Source organism: Entelurus aequoreus, linkage group LG13, assembly GCF_033978785.1.
Source record: "Entelurus aequoreus isolate RoL-2023_Sb linkage group LG13, RoL_Eaeq_v1.1, whole genome shotgun sequence".
Lineage (NCBI taxonomy): Eukaryota > Metazoa > Chordata > Actinopteri > Syngnathiformes > Syngnathidae > Entelurus > Entelurus aequoreus.
Genome location: NC_084743.1, coordinates 59,577,542 through 59,596,474, shown reverse-complemented (window position 1 = coordinate 59,596,474; position 18,933 = coordinate 59,577,542). Strand labels below are relative to the sequence as shown.

General features: G+C 37.1%; 1 protein-coding gene and 1 non-coding gene across 3 annotated transcripts; one reads left to right on the top strand and one right to left on the bottom strand.

Moving 5' to 3' along the window:
- The first annotated feature begins 8 nt into the window (after window positions 1-8).
- trnav-aac (transfer RNA valine (anticodon AAC)) lies at window positions 9-81 on the top strand. Its single transcript has one exon. It is a non-coding gene; the product is annotated as a tRNA-Val (tRNA).
- A 4,319-nt stretch (window positions 82-4,400) lies between these two features.
- rflnb (refilin B) lies at window positions 4,401-18,736 on the bottom strand. 2 transcript variants are annotated; one of them, XM_062068665.1, is made up of 4 exons: window positions 18,270-18,731; window positions 12,438-12,523; window positions 4,963-5,271; window positions 4,401-4,622 (listed from the first exon to the last, which is right to left on the bottom strand). In XM_062068665.1, the coding sequence occupies exons 1-4, from the start codon at window positions 18,459-18,461 to the stop codon at window positions 4,619-4,621; spliced, it is 591 nt and encodes a 196-aa protein (XP_061924649.1). In that variant the 5' UTR covers window positions 18,462-18,731; the 3' UTR covers window positions 4,401-4,618. The 2 variants fall into 2 exon arrangements, with proteins under 2 accessions (XP_061924649.1, XP_061924650.1); XM_062068666.1 differs by having other exon boundaries at window positions 4,401-5,271; window positions 12,438-12,517; window positions 18,270-18,736.
- Window positions 18,737-18,933: the final 197 nt, after the last annotated feature.

Below are 18,933 nucleotides of genomic sequence, written 5' to 3'. Positions count from 1 at the left end.
TGTCAACAGTTTCCGTAGTGTAGTGGTTATCACGTTCGCCTAACACGCGAAAGGTCCCCGGTTCGAGACCGGGCGGAAACACATTTTGGAACTGCGTAAAAGCACTTGAGTTTCTGCAAAGGTCAACACCAGGGGAGTGCACATGTTTTCCACCAAGGACCACACAACGAAAGGTCAAAGTTTACGGGGGCCATCAAAAAAAAAAAAAAATTACATAGAGACAGACTACATTTATCCATCCATCCATCCATCTTCTTCCGCTTATCCGAGGTCGGGTCGCGGGGGCAGCAGCCTAAGCAGGGAAACCCAGACTTCCCTCTCCCCAGCCACTTCGTCCAGCTCTTCCCGGGGGATCCCGAGGCGTTCCCAGGCCAGCCGGAAGACATAGTCTTATTATTATTATTTATATTTATTTATATTTATTTATATTTATTTATATTTATTTATAGTCTTAGACTACATTTATATACATTTTAAATACATACATTATATATATATACATTTATATATTTATATTTTTTATATTTTTTAGACTACATTTATATATTTATATATTTATTTATTTATGTACATTTATTTCTTTATTTATTTATTCAGAGAAAAAAGCGCTATATAAATATAATTCAACTTTGTCACCATTACCACAAAGCTGACACGGTTTTGTCTTTAAATAGACTACATTTATTTAAAGACAAAACCGTGTCAGCTTTGTGGTAATGGTGACAAAGTTGAATTATATTTATATAGCGCTTTTTCTCTAGTGACTCAAAGCGCTTTTACATAGTGAAACTAGGGATGTCCGATAATGGCTTTTTGCCGATATCCGATATTTCGATATTGTCCAACTCTTAATTACCGATACCGATATATACAGTCGTGGAATTAACACCTTATTATGCCTAATTTGGACAACCAGGTATGGTGAAGATAAGGTCCTTTTTGAACAATTAATAAAATAAAATAAGATAAATAAATTAAAAACATTTTCTTCAATAAAAAAGAAAGTAAAACAATATAAAAACAGTTACATAGAAACTAGTAATTAATGAAAATGAGTCAAATTAACTGTTAAAGGTTAGTACTATTAGTGGAGCAGCAGCACGCACAATCATGTGTGCTTACGGACTGTATCCCTTGCAGACTGTATTGATATATATTGATATATAATGTAGGAACCAGAATATTAATAACGGAAAGAAACAACCCTTTTGTGTGAATGAGTGTGAATGGGGGAGGGAGGTTTTTTGGTATGGTGCACTAATTGTAAGTGTATCTTGTGTTTTTTATGTTGATTTAATTAAAAAAATTAATAAAAAAATAAAAAAAACAATATCGATAATTTCCGATATTACATTTTAAGCATTTATCGGCCGATATTATCGGACATCTCTAAGTGAAACCCAATATCTAAGTTACATTTAATAACACCAGTGTGGGTGGCCACTAGGAGCAGGTGGGTAAAGTGTCTTGCTCAAGGACACGACGGCAGTGACTAGGATGGCGGAAGCGGGGATCGAACCTGGAACCCTCAAGTTGCTGGCACGGCCACTCCACCAACCGAGCTATACCGTAAAAAAAAAAAAAGTGAAAATCGTGGACTTCTGGATCTGCCTCCCGGGAGCCTTTTGGCCATGGAGACCAGCTGCTGGGTCTCTGCCACACCAGAGTCCGTTTGGAGAGACTGGAGGAGACGTGGAGCTCCGGGACGGACAAGCTTCAGAGTGTCTTGGCTGAATGAGCAGGTATCGGACATCTCGGTCTCCTTAGACGTATCCTCGCTCATCCATGCGGACTGGACACTAACTGGGAATTGGTGGGCGGCCGAGAGTGGAGTCGGCTCTTGGTTGCTTTGTTGGGTCTGCTCCCTCCACCCCAGCAGACCATGGCATGGAACACTGTAGAGGCCACCACAGTGTATATGTTTCTTTTACTTTTTATTCATAGCTGTATGTAGAAGTAGCTGGTTGCATCAGATCTGCTCTTTTAATGTCCTTTGATGTTGATGTGTGCTATGGCTATGAGTTGTTTTTTCCCTTGGCCTCAGTCTGGACCAGCTATGCCCAGGTTTAAACCACATTTTTTTCTCCCCCCCCCCCAATGTCTACCTGTAACTCACCTTTTTTGTAAGGGCCGCCGGAAGTTGGCAGACCCGTCAGCGATCCTGTTCTGTCTCCCTGTAATGTTTGATCCTTTTCTGTCTCCCTATAATGTTTGATCCTGTTCTGTCTCCCTGTAATGTTTGATCCTGTTCTGTCTCCCTATAATGTTTGATCCTGTTCTGTCTCCCTGTAATGTTTGATCCTGTTCTGTCTCCCTGTAATGTTTGATCCTGTTCTGTCTCCCTGTAATGTTTGATCCTGTTCTGTCTCCCTATAATGTTTGATCCTGTTCTGTCTCCCTGTAATGTTTGATCCTGTTCTGTCTCCCTGTAATGCTTGATCCTGTTCTGTCTCCCTATAATGTTGATCCTGTTCTGTCTCCCTGTAATGTTTGATCCTGTCCTGTCTCCCTGTAATGTTTGATCCTGTTCTGTCTCCCTATGTTTGATCCTGTTCTGTCTCCCTGTAATGTTTGATCCTGTTCTGTCTCCCTATAATGTTTGATCCTGTTCTGTCTCCCTATAATGTTTGATCCTGTTCTGTCTCCCTGTAATGCTTGATCCTGTTCTGTCTCCCTATAATGTTTGATCCTGTTCTGTCTCCCTGTAATGCTTGATCCTGTTCTGTCTCCCTATAATGTTTGATCCTGTTCTGTCTCCCTGTAATGTTTGATCCTGTTCTGTCTCCCTATAATGTTTGATCCTGTTCTGTCTCCCTGTAATGCTTGATCCTGTTCTGTCTCCCTGTAATGTTTGATCCTGTTCTGTCTCCCTGTAATGTTTGATCCTGTTCTGTCTCCCTGTAATGCTTGATCCTGTTCTGTCTCCCTGTATTGCTTGATCCGGTTCTGTCTCCCTATAATGTTTGATCCTGTTCTGTCTCCCTGTAATGTTTGATCCTGTTCTGTCTCCCTATGTTTGTCTGATCTTGAATGGGATTGTGATGAACATTTTAATTTCCCCTCAGGGATTAATACATTATTTCTGATTCTGAAAATGTAACAAAAGAGCAAAAATTTGATATTTTTGATACTATTACAATTTTTTATTTATAATACTGAGCTAAGTTTTGATATGTCTGTAGTTTTTTTTTTTTTTTTTACAAATAAATAAAAATGTCCCCCACACACTTTTTGTATGAATTTGTATCCATTTTGTTACATTTTCAGCCCTATTTCCTCACTACGTCTTGGTTTTTTTTTCCAACCCACGTCTACATACTTATTGTCTAGTGCAGTGTTTTTCGACCTTTTTTGAGCCAACGCACATTTTTTTTCATTTAAAAAATGCGGAGGCACACCACCAGCAGAAATCATTAAAAAACAAAACTCATTTGACAGTAAAAAGTCGTCGTCGCAATTGTTGGATATGACTAAACCATAACCAAGCATGAATCACTATAGCTCTTGTCTCAAAGTAGGTGTACTGTCACCGCCTGTCACATCACACCCTGACTTATCTGAGTTTTTTTGCTGTTTTCCTGTGTGTAGTGTTTTAGTTCTTGTCTTGCGCTCCTATTTTGGTGGCTTTTTCTCTTTTTTTGGTATTTTCCTGTGGCAGTTTCATGTCTTCCTTTGAGCGATATTTCCCGCATCTACTTTTTTTTAGCAATCAAGAATATTTCAGTTTTTATCCTTCTTTGTGGGGACATTGATTGTCACGTCATGTTCGGATGTACATTGTGGACGCCGTCTCTGCTCCAAAGCAAGTCTTTGCTGTCGTCCAGCATTCTGTATTTGTTTACTTTGCAACCAGTTCAGTTTTAGTTTTGTTCTACATAGCCTTCCCTAAGCTTCAATGCCTTTTCTTAGGGGCACTCACCTTTTATTTTTGATTTAAGCATTGGATACTTTTTTTTACCTGCACCCTGCCTTCCACGGTTTTCCGAAATCTACAAACCAATTAGCTACCGGCTGCCTCCTACTGATATGGAAGAGTATTACACGGCTACTCTGCCGAGCTCTAGACAGCACCGACACATCATTTGCAGACTATAATAACTGATTTGCAAAAAATATTTTTAACCCAAATAGGTGAAATTAGACAATCTCTCACGGCACACTAATGTGCCGCGGCACAGTGGTTGGAAAAAACTGGTCTAGTGTTCATCTCACGTGTATATTGACAAAAAAAACATAACACTGGTATTTATATTTTCTTTGAATTAACCTTCTAAATGTAGAATTCTTTTTTTAACTGTACTTTCACCTGCTGGCCAGTAGGAGGAGCTCAAGCACTAGCAACCAAGCAAATACAACTTGATCCTACTTTTGTGTTGAATTATGTACACAAACATCCAAAACAGGGAATGACATTTGATTTTATTTGAAACTGCTCATCAAAAAGTCACCGTCACACAAAAAAATATTGCAAATATATCTATTGACAAGGTAAAAAATCTGACATCCTTGAAGAATTAAAATAAATACTGTCACTAAAAAAAGGACGAGAAGCGGAATGCAGCTTTTCCCCCCCCCTCGTGTGAAGAACGGGTGTCACTTCAGTAAAGTCCACACTGTCTCACCTACATACATACACACATGCGTCCACAAAAGCATACTGAAGAGTCCCTTTTATCCAATGACATGCAGTTTACTAGCTAGGAGGATGTAGGAAGAGATCATTTTGTGCTCATTTAGTGCAGAAGTACACACAAAAAACGTGTAGAATAGCCACCACATATGTGAATAAAAGTCCTGCACCCTGGTGAACCAGTCTTCTACTCCTCAATGAGTTAATTTAAAAAAAAAAAAAAAGGTCAATTTCGGGAGAAAGTTGATGCAAAAATAAAAACAGCAGGTTTTCCGACAGCCAGCCTTTACAGTGCAGAGGCCATGAAGAAGGAGGAGAAGAAGCTCCCTCACCCGGGTAACTTGCTGCCGCACTCCAACTCCACGCTGGAGAGGAAGCGTCGGGCTCGCCGGCGGCGGTCGTAGCTCAGCTCCGTGGCGTAGGTGGCGCTGGCCTGCTTGGGGTAGACGATGGCGGTGCTCCGGAAGCTCTGCGGCCGCTGGCGGGGCGTGAAGTCCAGCTGCGTCTTGTAGCGCCGCCACGTGCCGTGCGACACGGCGGTGACCGTCTGCGCGCAGCGCTCCAGCGCCCGGCCCCGGGGCTCCAGGGCCACGGTCTGGATGAAGTGGCGCTCAGAGTCGTAGCGCACGGACGAGGTGTACCTGTGGACGGGAACGCCGTTAGCGCTTGTTTACCGTTTATGAACTGTATTTTTGACCGTGTCTGGAGAACAAAGACAGGACATTGTTTATTGTCATGTTCGGGATGTACCTTGTGGACACCGTCTTTGCTCCACAGTAAGTCTTTGCTGTCGTCCAGCATTCCGTTTTTGTATACTTTGTAGCCAGTTCAGTTTTAGTCTCGTTCTGCATAGCCTTCCCTAAGCTTCAAAGCATTTTCTTAGGGGCACTCACCTTTTGTTTATTTTTGGTTTAAGCATTTGATTACCAGCACTCTGCCTCCCCCTGTTTCCGACATCTACAAAGCAATTAGCTACCTGCTGCCACCTACTGATATGGAAGAGTATTACATGGTTACTCTGCCCAGCTCTAGACAGCACAAACACATTTGCAGATTATATTACTGGTTTGCAAAAAATATTTTTTACCCCAAATAGGTGAAATTAGATAATCTCCCATGGCACACCAGACTGTTGCAGCACAGTGGTTGAAAAACACTGGTCTACACCATACTTACCAACCTTGAGACCTCCGATACCGGGAGGTGTGGGGGGGGGGGGGGGGGGGGACGCGGTCTGGGTGGGGCGGGGGCGTGGTTAATAGGGGAGTATATTTACAGCTAGAATTCACCAACTCAAGTATTTCATACATATATATATATACACATATATATATATATATACACACGTATATATATATATATATATACACATATATATATATACGCGTGTATATATATATATATATATATATATATATATACACGTGTATATATATATATATATATATATATATACACGTGTATATATATATATATATATATATATATATATACGTATATATATATATATATATATATATACATACACATATATATATATATATATATATATACATACACATATATATATATACATACATACATACATACATACATACATACATACATACATACATACATACATACATACATACATACATACATACATACATACATACATACATACATACATACATACATATATACATATATATATATATATATATATATATATATATATATATATATATATATATATATGTGTATATATGTGTATATATGTGTATATATATATATGTGTATATATATATATGTGTATATATCTATATATGTGTATATATATATGTGTATATATATATATGTGTATATATGTGTATAATATATATGTGTATAATATATATATGTGTATAATACTTGAATTTCAGTGTTCCGGGGGCTATCCAGTAGATGGCAGTATTGTCCTGTTTAACTTCTCCTCCGTTCATGACTCGGCCCCCGTGTTCAATGGAGAAGTCTGTTCTACAAAATGTACAGGCAACATAATTACATACACCTTCCCCTTCGAACTGTCCTGGATGAACTGAAATTCTTGTTTCCATTCTTTTTTGGAACTTGCAAGCGTATTTCTTCATCTTGCTCGTCGACGGCGTCGCCATGTCTGTAACTTCCTCGTTCTTCTGCTTCGTCTCCTTGTTGTGTGCGCAGTTGTGCACTCTACTCTCTAAAAGCCCTAGATGTTATGACGTCATTGGGCAGGCAAGCTGTTTATATTGTGGGAAAGCGGACGTGAGAACAGGCTGTCCCCACTCAGGTCCGCATTGAGCTGGAGGGGGCGTGGCCTCCAGCTCCGGGTGAATACCGGGAGTTTGTCGGGAGAAAATTTCTGCCGGGAGGTTATCGGGAGAGGCGCTGAATACCGGGAGTCTCCCGCTAAAAACGGGAGGGTTGGCAAGTATGGTCTACACTAACAAACATCTTGTAGACATGCAGAAATTAGCTAATTTATGGATTTTTCTTTTTGTTGGCGATTATAATAAAAATCATTTTATAGAAAAAAACTAAACAAAAACACTAAGGGGGTTTTGTTTGTGCTATGGCGCCATCTTTTGGACAAGTTTGCCGACTGCAGGTACTGCTGTGTCTTTCCATTTACCAGAAGTGTTCAGTCTTTTAGCCGTCCATAGCGTTGCTACTCGCATGGATTCTTCATTCATCAATCCAAGCCATGTTTGTAAGTTTTACAATATAACTAAAACAATTCATACTTACTAAAACATCCCATGTGTTATGTCTGTAGGAGTGTTTTCATGCATATTTGTACGCGCTATTGTAATGTAATCAAGCTAGCATCGTTAGCAGTAGCTAATGTGCTAACATGTTTAGGAATGTCTGTTAGTATTATTAACTTACAGTGGCATTTTTTGGTATTGTTTCAGTTTCACAAATTCCCCAGTAAATTCACCGTGGAGTTATTGAGTCTGTTTAGCTGATTGGAGAGCTAGCTTGCACAGCTCGCGGGTCCATGACAATGACTTCTGTTTTGTTTGATCGGCCGTTTTACTGCAGTGTTACAGACACTGTTTAGAAACAATTTACAAAATATTTCTGTGCAAATAACTCATTTTACAACATATATATCTGCGGCTTATAGTCTGGTGCGGCTAATATATGGGAATTTTTTTTTAGAGGGTGTGGCTTATATATCGGCGTTTTGTAGTCCAGAGAATTTGGAAAATGTGTCTGCGGGAGCAAATATTTACACCAAAGTATATCCAGTGTTTCCCATAAACTGCCAAGATACCTGTGGCGGTGGGGGCGTGGTTAAGGGCGTGGCTATGGGCGTGGTCACCATGACATCGAGTAATTTGCATAATTTACTACAATATGATTTTCTCTAAAAAGGCTAAAAAAATGTATACTTACTAATTAATAACAGTTTTGTTTTAAACGTCCATCCATCCATCCATTTTACAATATAATTACAACACTTTATGTACATATTTATATACAGATTTGAACAATAAGTTATTCACTGAAATATATTTACTAATTGTGGTTCTTACAAAAAATATATCTTATAAAATATAAAAGCTAAAATGTCTCTTAAAGCTCTGCCCCTTAAATTAGTGCATACTAAATAATTTAACTTTAGCCTACTACTACAACCATATTATTTACCAGCAACATAAAGTGAAACAGAGGCAGAGGTGTCCTGCCACAGTCAGTAACATCTACATCAACTATATGATTTGCCTGAGAAGCTGGACAGGAGAAAAAAAAAAAAAAAAAAAAATTTGTTTTAATTTTTTTTAATTTGTGGCGGGCCGCAACAAATAAATGAATGTGTGGGAAACACTGATATCCAATCATATTTACACCACAAGGAAGTGTTTTAAATGTAGATGAAAATCATCACAAATATGGACTTCTGTCGAGGCTGGAACTACGGCTGGGCGATAAACCGATATCACTCGTCGATATCACTATAAATCCAGTCCACTCTACAAAACAGTAAAAAAAACATATATATTCTCCTTCGGAAGGAAGCGGAAGTATGGAAGCAAGGTTGGTTGCATGAACAAAGGCAGTCACTCTCTGGTAACCGAGCAAGGCAGGAAGTGATCTACAGCCAATCAGGTGACAGTATCAACTATCAGGTTTGGTTGATTCTTTGCATGGAGTGAGAAGAGAAAGTCAACATGAAGAAATTGTGGATCAAAGAGGAACAGCATAGCACTTTTGGGGATTATTATTATTATTTATTTTTTAAAAAAGGGACCATAGTCAGACCAACGGGGTCTGTAAATGACGTTAAGACCACCTGAGTGGCGCTCACCCTTTAGAGCACAGCTGTAACTTCCTGGCACTAAACCTGCAGGAAACAGTTGTCTTTATGCTGTTTTGTGGCCAATACAATTGGACCGCCACAATTAGTTTTGGTCCTACCTGTTACGCCCTCGCTCATAAACATCCCATCAGTCATCTTGCACCCTGGACAACATTATTATATCCACCCAACAGAAACTGCTGCTCTAAGCTGCCAGTCGCTGTTAATATTCTCTCAACCCCTGGTTTGACTTCTGCAACAAAAAAAAACAAACAGAGCTGCAAAAAACTACACCCCATTGAACACACCGGTTGGAACTAGACCTGAGAAAGACGGTCTCCTAGGTTCTAGACCACAGGTGTCAACAAACTCAAGGCCCGGGGGCCAATTTGGCCCGCCACTTCATTTAAAGTGGCCTGCGAAAGCCCTGAAATAATACAAGTCAATTAAGCATTTTAAGTTAAAGTAGCAATGATTGTCACACACACACACTAGGTGTGGCGAAATTATTCTCTGCGTTTGACCCATCACCCTTGATCACCCCCTGGGAGGTGAGGGGAGCAGTGGGCAGCAGCGGTGGCCGCGCCCGGGAATCATTTTTGGTGATTTAACCCCCCAATTCCAACCCTTGATGCTGAGTGCCAAGCAGGGAGGTAATGGCTCCCATTTTTATAGTCTTTGGTATGACTCACAACCTACCCATCTTATCATTTACTAAATGTAATCTTTTCATTGTGACAGACAGAAATACACGTATTGCATGCTATCGAGTATATTTTAGAGATGTCCGATAATATCGGCCGATAAATGCTTTGAAATGTAACATCGGAAATTATCGGTATCGGTTTCAAAAAGTAAAATGTATGACTTTTTAAAACGCCGCTGTGTACACGGACGTAGGGAGAAGTACAGAGCGCCAATAAACCTTAAAAGGCACTGCCTTTGCGTGTCGGCCCAGTCCAGTGTTTCCCACACATTCATTTATTTGTTGCGGCCCGCCCCGAAATAATTACGTCTGCCACAAATTTAAAAAAATATATACTGTATATATTTATTTTTTTTGTCCTGTCCAGCTTCTCAGGCAAATCATATAGTTGATGTAGATGCCCATATCGGCTGTTCAGGTTTACTTTACAAAAGAGAAGTGTAGGATACTTCTCTTGTTGCCTTATTTGTATTTGACCACTACTTTTTTCTGTTTATTTGTTACTGACTGGCAGGACACCTCTGCCTCTGTTTCACTTTATGTTGCTGGTAAATAATATGGTTGTAGTAGTAGGCTAAAGTTAAATTATTTAGTATGCACTAATTAAAGGGGCAGAGCTTTAAGAGACATTTTAGCTTTTATATTTTATAAGATATATTTTTTGTAAGAACCACAATTAATAAATATATTTCAGTGAATAACTTATTGTTCAAATCTGTATATAAATATGTACATAAAGTGTTGTAATTATATTGTAAAATGGATGGATGGATGTTTAAAACAAAACTGTTATTAATTATTAATTAATTCATTAACATTTTTTGAGCCTTTTTAGAGAAAATCATATCATTGTAGTAAATTATGCAAATTACTCGATGATGTCATGGTGACCACGCCCATAGCCACGCCCCCACCGCCACAGGTATCTTGGCAGTTTATGGGAAACACTGCAGTCACATAATATCTACGGCTTTTCACACACACAAGTGAATGCAATGCAAACTTGGTCAACAGCCATACAGGTCACACTGAGGGTAGCCGTATAAACAACTTTAACACTGTTACAAATATGCGCCACACTGTGAACCCACACCAAACAAGAATGACAAAACACATTTCGGGAGAACATCCGCACCGTAACATAACAAACACAACAGAACAAATACCCAGAACCCCTTGCAGCACTAACTCTTCCGGGACGCTACAATATTAACCCCCCGCTACTTCCAACCCCGCCCACCTCAACCTCCTCATGCTCTCTCAGGGAGAGCATTACGCAAATTCCAATCTGCTGTTTTGAGGCATGTTAAAAAAAATAATGCACTTTGTGACTTCAATAATAAATATGGCAGTGCCATGTTGGCATTTTTTTCCCATAACTTGAGTTGATTTATTTAGGAAAACCTTGTTACATTGTTTAATGCATCCAGCGGGGCATCACAACAAAATTAGGCATAATGTGTTCATTCCACGACTGTATATATCGGTATCGGTAATTAAGAGTTGGACAATATCGGAATATCGGATATCGGCAAAAAAGCCATTATCGGACATCTCTAGTATATTTTAAACTTTATTCTCTAATGTAATACATATAATAATATCATTGATTTCAAACTTTTTAAAATCAAAACAAAATAAATAGCTTGATTTATATCAAAGCAAGTTATTCAAATTGTACACTGTAGAAATGACCGTAGATTTTACAGTAAAAAAAACAAACTGGCAGCTTAGTTGCCAGGATTTTACAGTAAAAAAAACTTTAGTACTGTTTTTCCATTTACAGTAATATGCTGTAAAAAAACACTTTGAATGTGCCAGTTTTTTTCTTCTGAAAAATCAATGTTTTTTCTTTTTACAGTGTATGTAATACAGATATGATCAAATGCACAGCAATTACTTTCATAATATCATGAGGTGAATTCTTATACATTTATATTCATACATTATATACGGTTACAAGTGGCCCTTTTAGGGCAGCCATAACCGCCATGTGGCCCTCAGTGTAACCGTGTTCGACACCCCTGGGCTGGACTGTATCACAATACAAGTGTTTAATAATGGTCAATATCAATAATTACTCTTTGATGACCTATGGAAAATAAAGACTTATTTAAAATGTAACCTTCCTCTGATTATAATCCCCTCAGCTATCAAGGCAGAAAGGGAATGTCAACACAATGTCAACACAATTGTAAAATCACATTGAACATTTAATCTCTTAAAATGAAGGTGCAAAATAAGGAATATGTAAGAAATGCTTAATAAAATGTAAGAAAATAGTGCAAAAATGTAAACAGAGAAACCTGAGAAGAACCATTTTCTGCAGGTTTAGTGCCATGAAGTTACGGCTGTGCTCTAAAGGGTGAGCGCGGCTAAGGTGGTCTTGGTGGGGACGAGTGCCTTGCATCATTTCCAGACAACATTGGTCCGACTACTCTTTGAAAAAAAATCCCAAAAACCACCACACTTTCTAGGTGACTTTTCCTCTTTTATCCACAACTTCTTCATTTTGACTTTCTCTTCTCACTCCATGCAGAGAATCAACTGCCAGACAATCGTACACATGTTTTATTGATATCGATTACGTGTCTATCGCTATATATGTCGATATCCTTTAGTCTCCCCAGCCCTACAGTCACTTGTACTCACTATCCTACATCGAATCAAAAGGGTGTGTTCAGGGTCTAATAACTCGCCTCATGCCTGAAGTCAGCCGGGATAGGCTCCAGCTTTTACTGCCACCCGGAACAGGAAAAAAAACCAACTGATATTAGAATTTGACCACCACCCACCTTACTTCTTCAGGTATGGGATCGACTGATATACCCTCTGTGTACGACAACGGCCGCAGCGAGGAACCGCTGGAGGAAACAGAAACCTGCAACAACAACAAACAAAAGGTTTGAACTTTAGTGCATTAGTTCTGATCCGATACTGATTCTGGATGTGGGCCTGATATCAGCAAAAACATCGGCTTGAATGTAACAAGCAATCCTGCAGCGTGTTTAGTTGTACAACTCTAGTTCAAATGTCCTCTAAACACAACTTAGTCGATTTTACTCAAGTCAAAAGGTAACCAACCATGCTAGGCTATAGGGGCTATCAGATACACAACAGCTAAGCACACAAGCTAGACATACTTAATAATCATTTAACAATATAGTGGAGTAAAACAGCACGTTTGTCAAGTTAACAAATCAATTATAGGGATGTCCGATATTATCGGCCAATAAATGCGTTAAAATGTAATATCGGAAATTATCGGTATCGTTTTTTTTATTATTGGTATCGTTTTTTTGTTTGTTTGTTTTTTTAAAATTAAATCAACATAAAAAACACAAGATACACTTACAATTAATGCACCAACCCAAAAAAACTCCCTCATTCACACAAAAGGGTTGTTTCTTTCTGTTATTAATATTCTGGTTCCTACATTATATATCAATATATATCAATACAGTCTGCAAGGGATACAGTCCGTAAGCACACATGATTGTGCGTGCTGCTGGTCCACTAATAGTACTAACCTTTAACAGTTAATGTTACTCATTTTCATTAATTACTAGTTTCTATGTAACTGTTTTTATATTATTTTACTTTCTTTTTTATTCAAGAAAATGTTTTTAATTTATTTATCTTATTTTATTCTATAATTTTTTTTAAAAGTACCTTATCTTCACCATACCTGGTTGTCCAAATTAGACATAATAATGTGTTAATTCCACGACTGTATATATCGGTTGATATCGGTATCGGTTGATATCGGTATCGGTTGATATCGGTATCGGTAATTAAAGAGTTGGACAATATCGGAATTTCGGATATCGGCAAAAAGCCATTATCGGACATCCCTAATCAATTATAATAACATGTTACTTGCACAATAAGTTCTCAAAGGCATAAGTGTATTAAAAAGTATCCAGTAACAAAGGTGTCCGCATCATTCATTCAGCTTACTACATCGTGAACTTGATAAATAGGTTAGTGTTTTTTTATACCTTCCATTGTTCTGTTTGACTCGTTTCACTTGATCAAACCTTTTCTAACATTCCACACTACAAAATAATTAAAGTAGGAATATTGGATCAAATATGGGCTAACGCTCAAGGCGTTAAAAAGTGAAAAAGTTGCATATGTTACCTAGTGACCTATGTTAGTGGTTTAAAAGAACACACAGAAGAAAATGTGTCTATGTTTCTCACAATAACAAATTAAAAGGTAATAAAAATGGTGGAATAAGTTGATTGGCCTTCATGGCTGTCACTCACAGCGATCTGGTACACACCTGGAGAATATGCTTGTGCACAAAAGCTGTCCCAAAGATGCAGAAAACAATTTGCAGTGATGCTGTTGTGATAGAAAGGATTGAACAATAACTTTAGTGGCTAAACTTTGCCAAACTGCTACCATTAGCTGACAATAACTCACGCTGGGGAAATGGTAAGTCCCAATGACATGAAGTCTACATTATCAGAGAAGAAAGTCTAAATTATGAGATAAAAAGTTGGTTAGTTGAAGTTTATCTTGAACATGCAGACATCACATATTCATTTTCTCTTTACATGTCCAATAAGTCATAATTATGAGATAAAATGTTGAAATTATAAAGTAAAGTCACAACTATGAGATAATCATAACAAGAAAGTCGAGATTATGACATAAATCATAAATATGAGACAATAAGTCAGAATCATGAGTAGTCATAATTATGAGATAGTCAAAGTTATAAGATAAGAAAGCCATAATTATGACAAATAGTCATAACTATGAGATTAGAAAATCGAATTTATGAGATAGTCATAATTATGAGTTTAAAAATCATACTTATGAACTTGAATGTAAAAAATTAGTTTAAATCAAAATTATGAGATAAAAATTCAAAATTGAGACCAAAAGTCAAAATTGTGAGATGTCAAAATTGTGAAAAAGTCATAATTAAGAGACAAGAAAGTAAAAAATTATGCGATAAGTCATATTTATGAGATGGAGTCCGAATGAGTTTAAAAATCATGATGAAATCATATGTAAAAAATGAGCTTTAATCAAAATTGAGATAGTCAACATTGTGTGACAGAAGGTAAAAACTGTGAGAAAAAAGTTCTAAATTATGCAAAAGCCATAAGAGACAAGAAAGTCATAATTATAAGATACAGCCATAATTATGACATAATAGCCATAATTATGAGATTACAAAATTTAAATTATGAGATAGAGTCATAAAGAGTTTAAAAATTATGAAATCAAACGTCAAAATTGAGAGACCAAAAGGTCCAAATTGAGACCAAAAGGCCAAAATTGTGAGGGAAAAAAGCCAAAATTGTGAGGAAAAAAAGCCAAAATTGTGAGGAAAAAAAGCCAAAATTATCAGAAAAAAGCCAAAATTGTGAGGGAAAAAAAGTCTAAATTGTAAGAAAAAAAGCCAAAATTGTGAGATGTAGACATAATTATGACTAAATCCCAATGGTAAGTCATGATTGTGACATAAAAAGCCAAAGTTGGCAGACCCGTGCTTCCATACAGCGGTCAGAAGGAATATTAGTCATGTTTGCACACTAGCGCCCTCTAGGTAGCCGTGTTTACACGACATGTTCTCATACTTTATCCATCCATCCATTTTCTACCCTTAATCTCTTTATATTCAATATAAATAAAAGGAGACTTAGCTTTAAATGGTGCTTGCCATAATTCATTTACTGTACAGTAGCCAAGGAATTAAAGGATGCCGGGTGGAATACGTTGTGGTCATCTACATTTATGTATTATGTAGTGAAGAGAACAGACTGTTGTGTTTTATGAAACACACATGTTTAATATACATTTGTGTTTATGAAACACACGTTTTAATAGTTTTACAGAAGAAAAAAAAATCGAAATTATGAGATAAATCATAATTATGAGAGAAGTCCTAATTGTGAGATAATAATGTAAAAATTATGAAATGAGTCCTGAGATACTAGTCATTGTGAGATTAGAAAATCGATGAGATAAATCATAATTATGAGATAGAGTCATAATTATTAATTTAACAATCATAATTATGAAATAAAATGTCAAAAATGAGCTTCAATCAAAATTGAGACCAAAAAGTCAAAATTGTGAGGAAAAAAAAGTCAAAATATGAAAACGCCATAATTAAGAGACAAGAAAGTCAAAATTATAAGATAAAAAGTCATGAGATAAGTCATAATTATGAGATTAAAAAGTCATAATCATAAGATAAAAAATCCATAATTATGATAAATAGTCATAATTATGAGATTAGAAAATCGAAATTATGAGATAGAGTCATAAAGAGTTTAAAAATCATAATTATGAAATCAAATGTCAAAATTGCCAGGCAAAAAAAGCCCAAATTGCGAGGCAAAAAAAGCCCAAACTGCGAGGCAAAAAAAGCCCAAATTGCGAGGCAAAAAAAGCCCAAATTGCGACAAAAAAGCCCAAATTGTGACAAAAAAAGCCAAAATGTGACAAAAAAAGCCCAAAATGTGACAAAAAAAGCCCAAAATGTGACAAAATAAAGCCCAAATTGTGACAAATAAAGCCCAAATTGTGACAAATAAAGCCCAAATTGTGACAAAAAAAGCCAAAATTGTGACAAAAAAAGCCCAAATTGTGACAAAAAAAGCCCAAATTGTGACAAAAAAAAGCCAAAATTGTGACAAAAAAAGCCCAAATTGTGACAAAAAAAGCCCAAATTTGTGACAAAAAAAGCCCAAATTTGTGACAAAAAAAGCCAAAATTGTGAGATGAAGACATAATTATGACTAAATCCCAATGGTAAGTCATGATTGTGACATAAAAAGCCAAAATTAGCGGACACGTGCTTCCATACAGCGGTCAGAAGGAATATTAGTCATGTTTGCACACTAGCGCCCTCTAGGTAGCCGTGTTTACACGACATGTTCTCATACTTTATCCATCCATCCATTTTCTACCCTTAATCCCTTTATATTCAATATATATAAAAGGAAACTTGGCTTTAAATGGTGCTTGCCATAATTCATTTACTGTACAGTAGCCAAGGAATTAAAAGGATGCCGGGTGGAATACGTTGTGGTCATCTACATTTATGTATTATGTAGTGAAGAGAACAGACTGTTGTGTTTTATGAAACACATGTTTAATATACATTTGTGTTTATGAAACACACGTTTTAATAGTTTTACAGAAGAAAAAAAAAATCGAAATTATGAGATAAATCATAATTATGAGAGAAGTCCTAATTGTGAGATAATAATGTAAAAATTATGAAATGAGTCCTGAGATACTAGTCATTGTGAGATTAGAAAATCGATGAGATAAATCATAATTATGAGATAGTCATAATTATTAATTTAACAATCATAATTATGAAATAAAATGTCAAAAATGAGCTTCAATCAAAATTGAGACCAAAGTCAAAATTGTGAGGAAAAAAAAGTCAAAATATGAAAACGCCATAATTAAGAGACAAGAAAGTCCAAATTATAAGATAAAAAGTCATGAGATAAGTCATAATTATGAGATTAAAAAGTCATAATCATAAGATAAAAAATCCATAATTATGATAAATATTCATAATTATGAGATTAGAAAATCGAAATTATGAGATAAAGAGTCATAAAGAGTTTAAAAATCATAATTATGAAATCAAATGTCAAAATTGCGAGGCAAAAAAAGCCCAAATTGCGAGGCAAAAAAAGCCCAAATTGCGAGGCAAAAAAAGCCCAAATTGCGAGGCAAAAAAAGCCCAAATTGCGAGGCAAAAAAAGCCCAAATTGCGAGGCAAAAAAAGCCCAAATTGCGAGGCAAAGAAAGCCCAAATTGCGAGGCAAAGAAAGCCCAAATTGCGAGGCAAAAAAAGCCCAAATTGCGAGGCAAAAAAAGCCCAAATTGTGAGGCAAAAAAAAGCCCAAATTGTGAGGCAAAAAAAAGCCCAAATTGCGACAAAAAAAGCCCAAATTGTGACAAAAAAAAGCCCAAATTGTGACAAAAAAAGCCCAAATTGTGACAAAAAAAGCCCAAATTGTGACAAAAAAAGCCCAAATTGTGACAAAAAAAAGCCCAAATTGTGACAAAAAAAAGCCCAAATTGTGACAAAAAAAGCCCAAATTGTGACAAAAAAAGCCTAAATTGTGAAAAAAAAAGCCCAAATTGCGACAAAAAAAGGCAAAATTGTGACAAAAAAAGGCAAAATTGTGACAAAAAAAGCCAAAATTGTGACAAAAAAAGCCAAAATTGTCAGATGAAGACATAATTATGACTAAATCCCAATGGTAAGTCATGATTGTGACATAAAAAGCCAAAATTAGCAGACACGTGCTTCCATACAGCGGTCAGAAGGAATATTAGTCATGTTTGCACACTAGCGCCCTCTAGGTAGCCGTGTTTACACGACATGTTCTCATACTTTATCCATCCATCCATTTTCTACCCTTATGCCCTTTATATTCAATATATATAAAAGGAAACTTGGCTTTAAATGGTGCTTGCCATAATTCATTTACTGTACAGTAGCCAAGGAATTAAAGGATGCCGGGTGGAATACGTTGTGGTCATCTACATTTATGTATTATGTAGTGAAGAGAACAGACTATAATAATTTTAATACAGTTTTATCATATTAAAAAAAGAGAGTTTCTTACCACGGAGGCGCGTCCATCATCTTCGGGTAGCGGACTCACCCCGCGGGCTTTGTCCGCCGGCAGCAGCCAGGCGCTGGGGCTCGGACTGGGCGGTAACCCGGAGTCCGGACTGTCGAGACCTCTGTCCGCCTTGCAGCTCATGCCTAGAAGCTCCTCTTGGCAAACATTTGGCAAGTTTAACACCCCCACCATTTCAAGACAGGCGAGTTGTGAAAGTCCCAGCAAGGAGAGAAACCTTCTACAATTTCCTCTTTGCCGATACAGGCTTTATGGCTTCAAAAAAAAAACAAAGTCAACAAAACCAGCCTGGAAACGGTCACAATACTTCTTTCACGGGGAACGTCGATGAAAAACACGACGCCGTCAACTATTAAAGAGGATATTTTTGAACATTGGAACATTTAATAGCAGCACCGCCGCTTTACTTCAAACTTCTCGCTCTGAAACGTCAGACATTAAGGCATGAAAGACCCGCCCCTTTGAGGCCTTTCCTCGATGCTGATTGGCTGGAGAAGAACAGCAAACCAGAAACCAATCTGTCCTAAAAGGCACCTTCCCTAATTGAGATAATTATATATTCCATAAACATTTCTTAGAAAACACCTTTTAGGTCAAGTAATTATACCTTTTTACACCGCGGGAACCATACAAAAAAACATTCAAA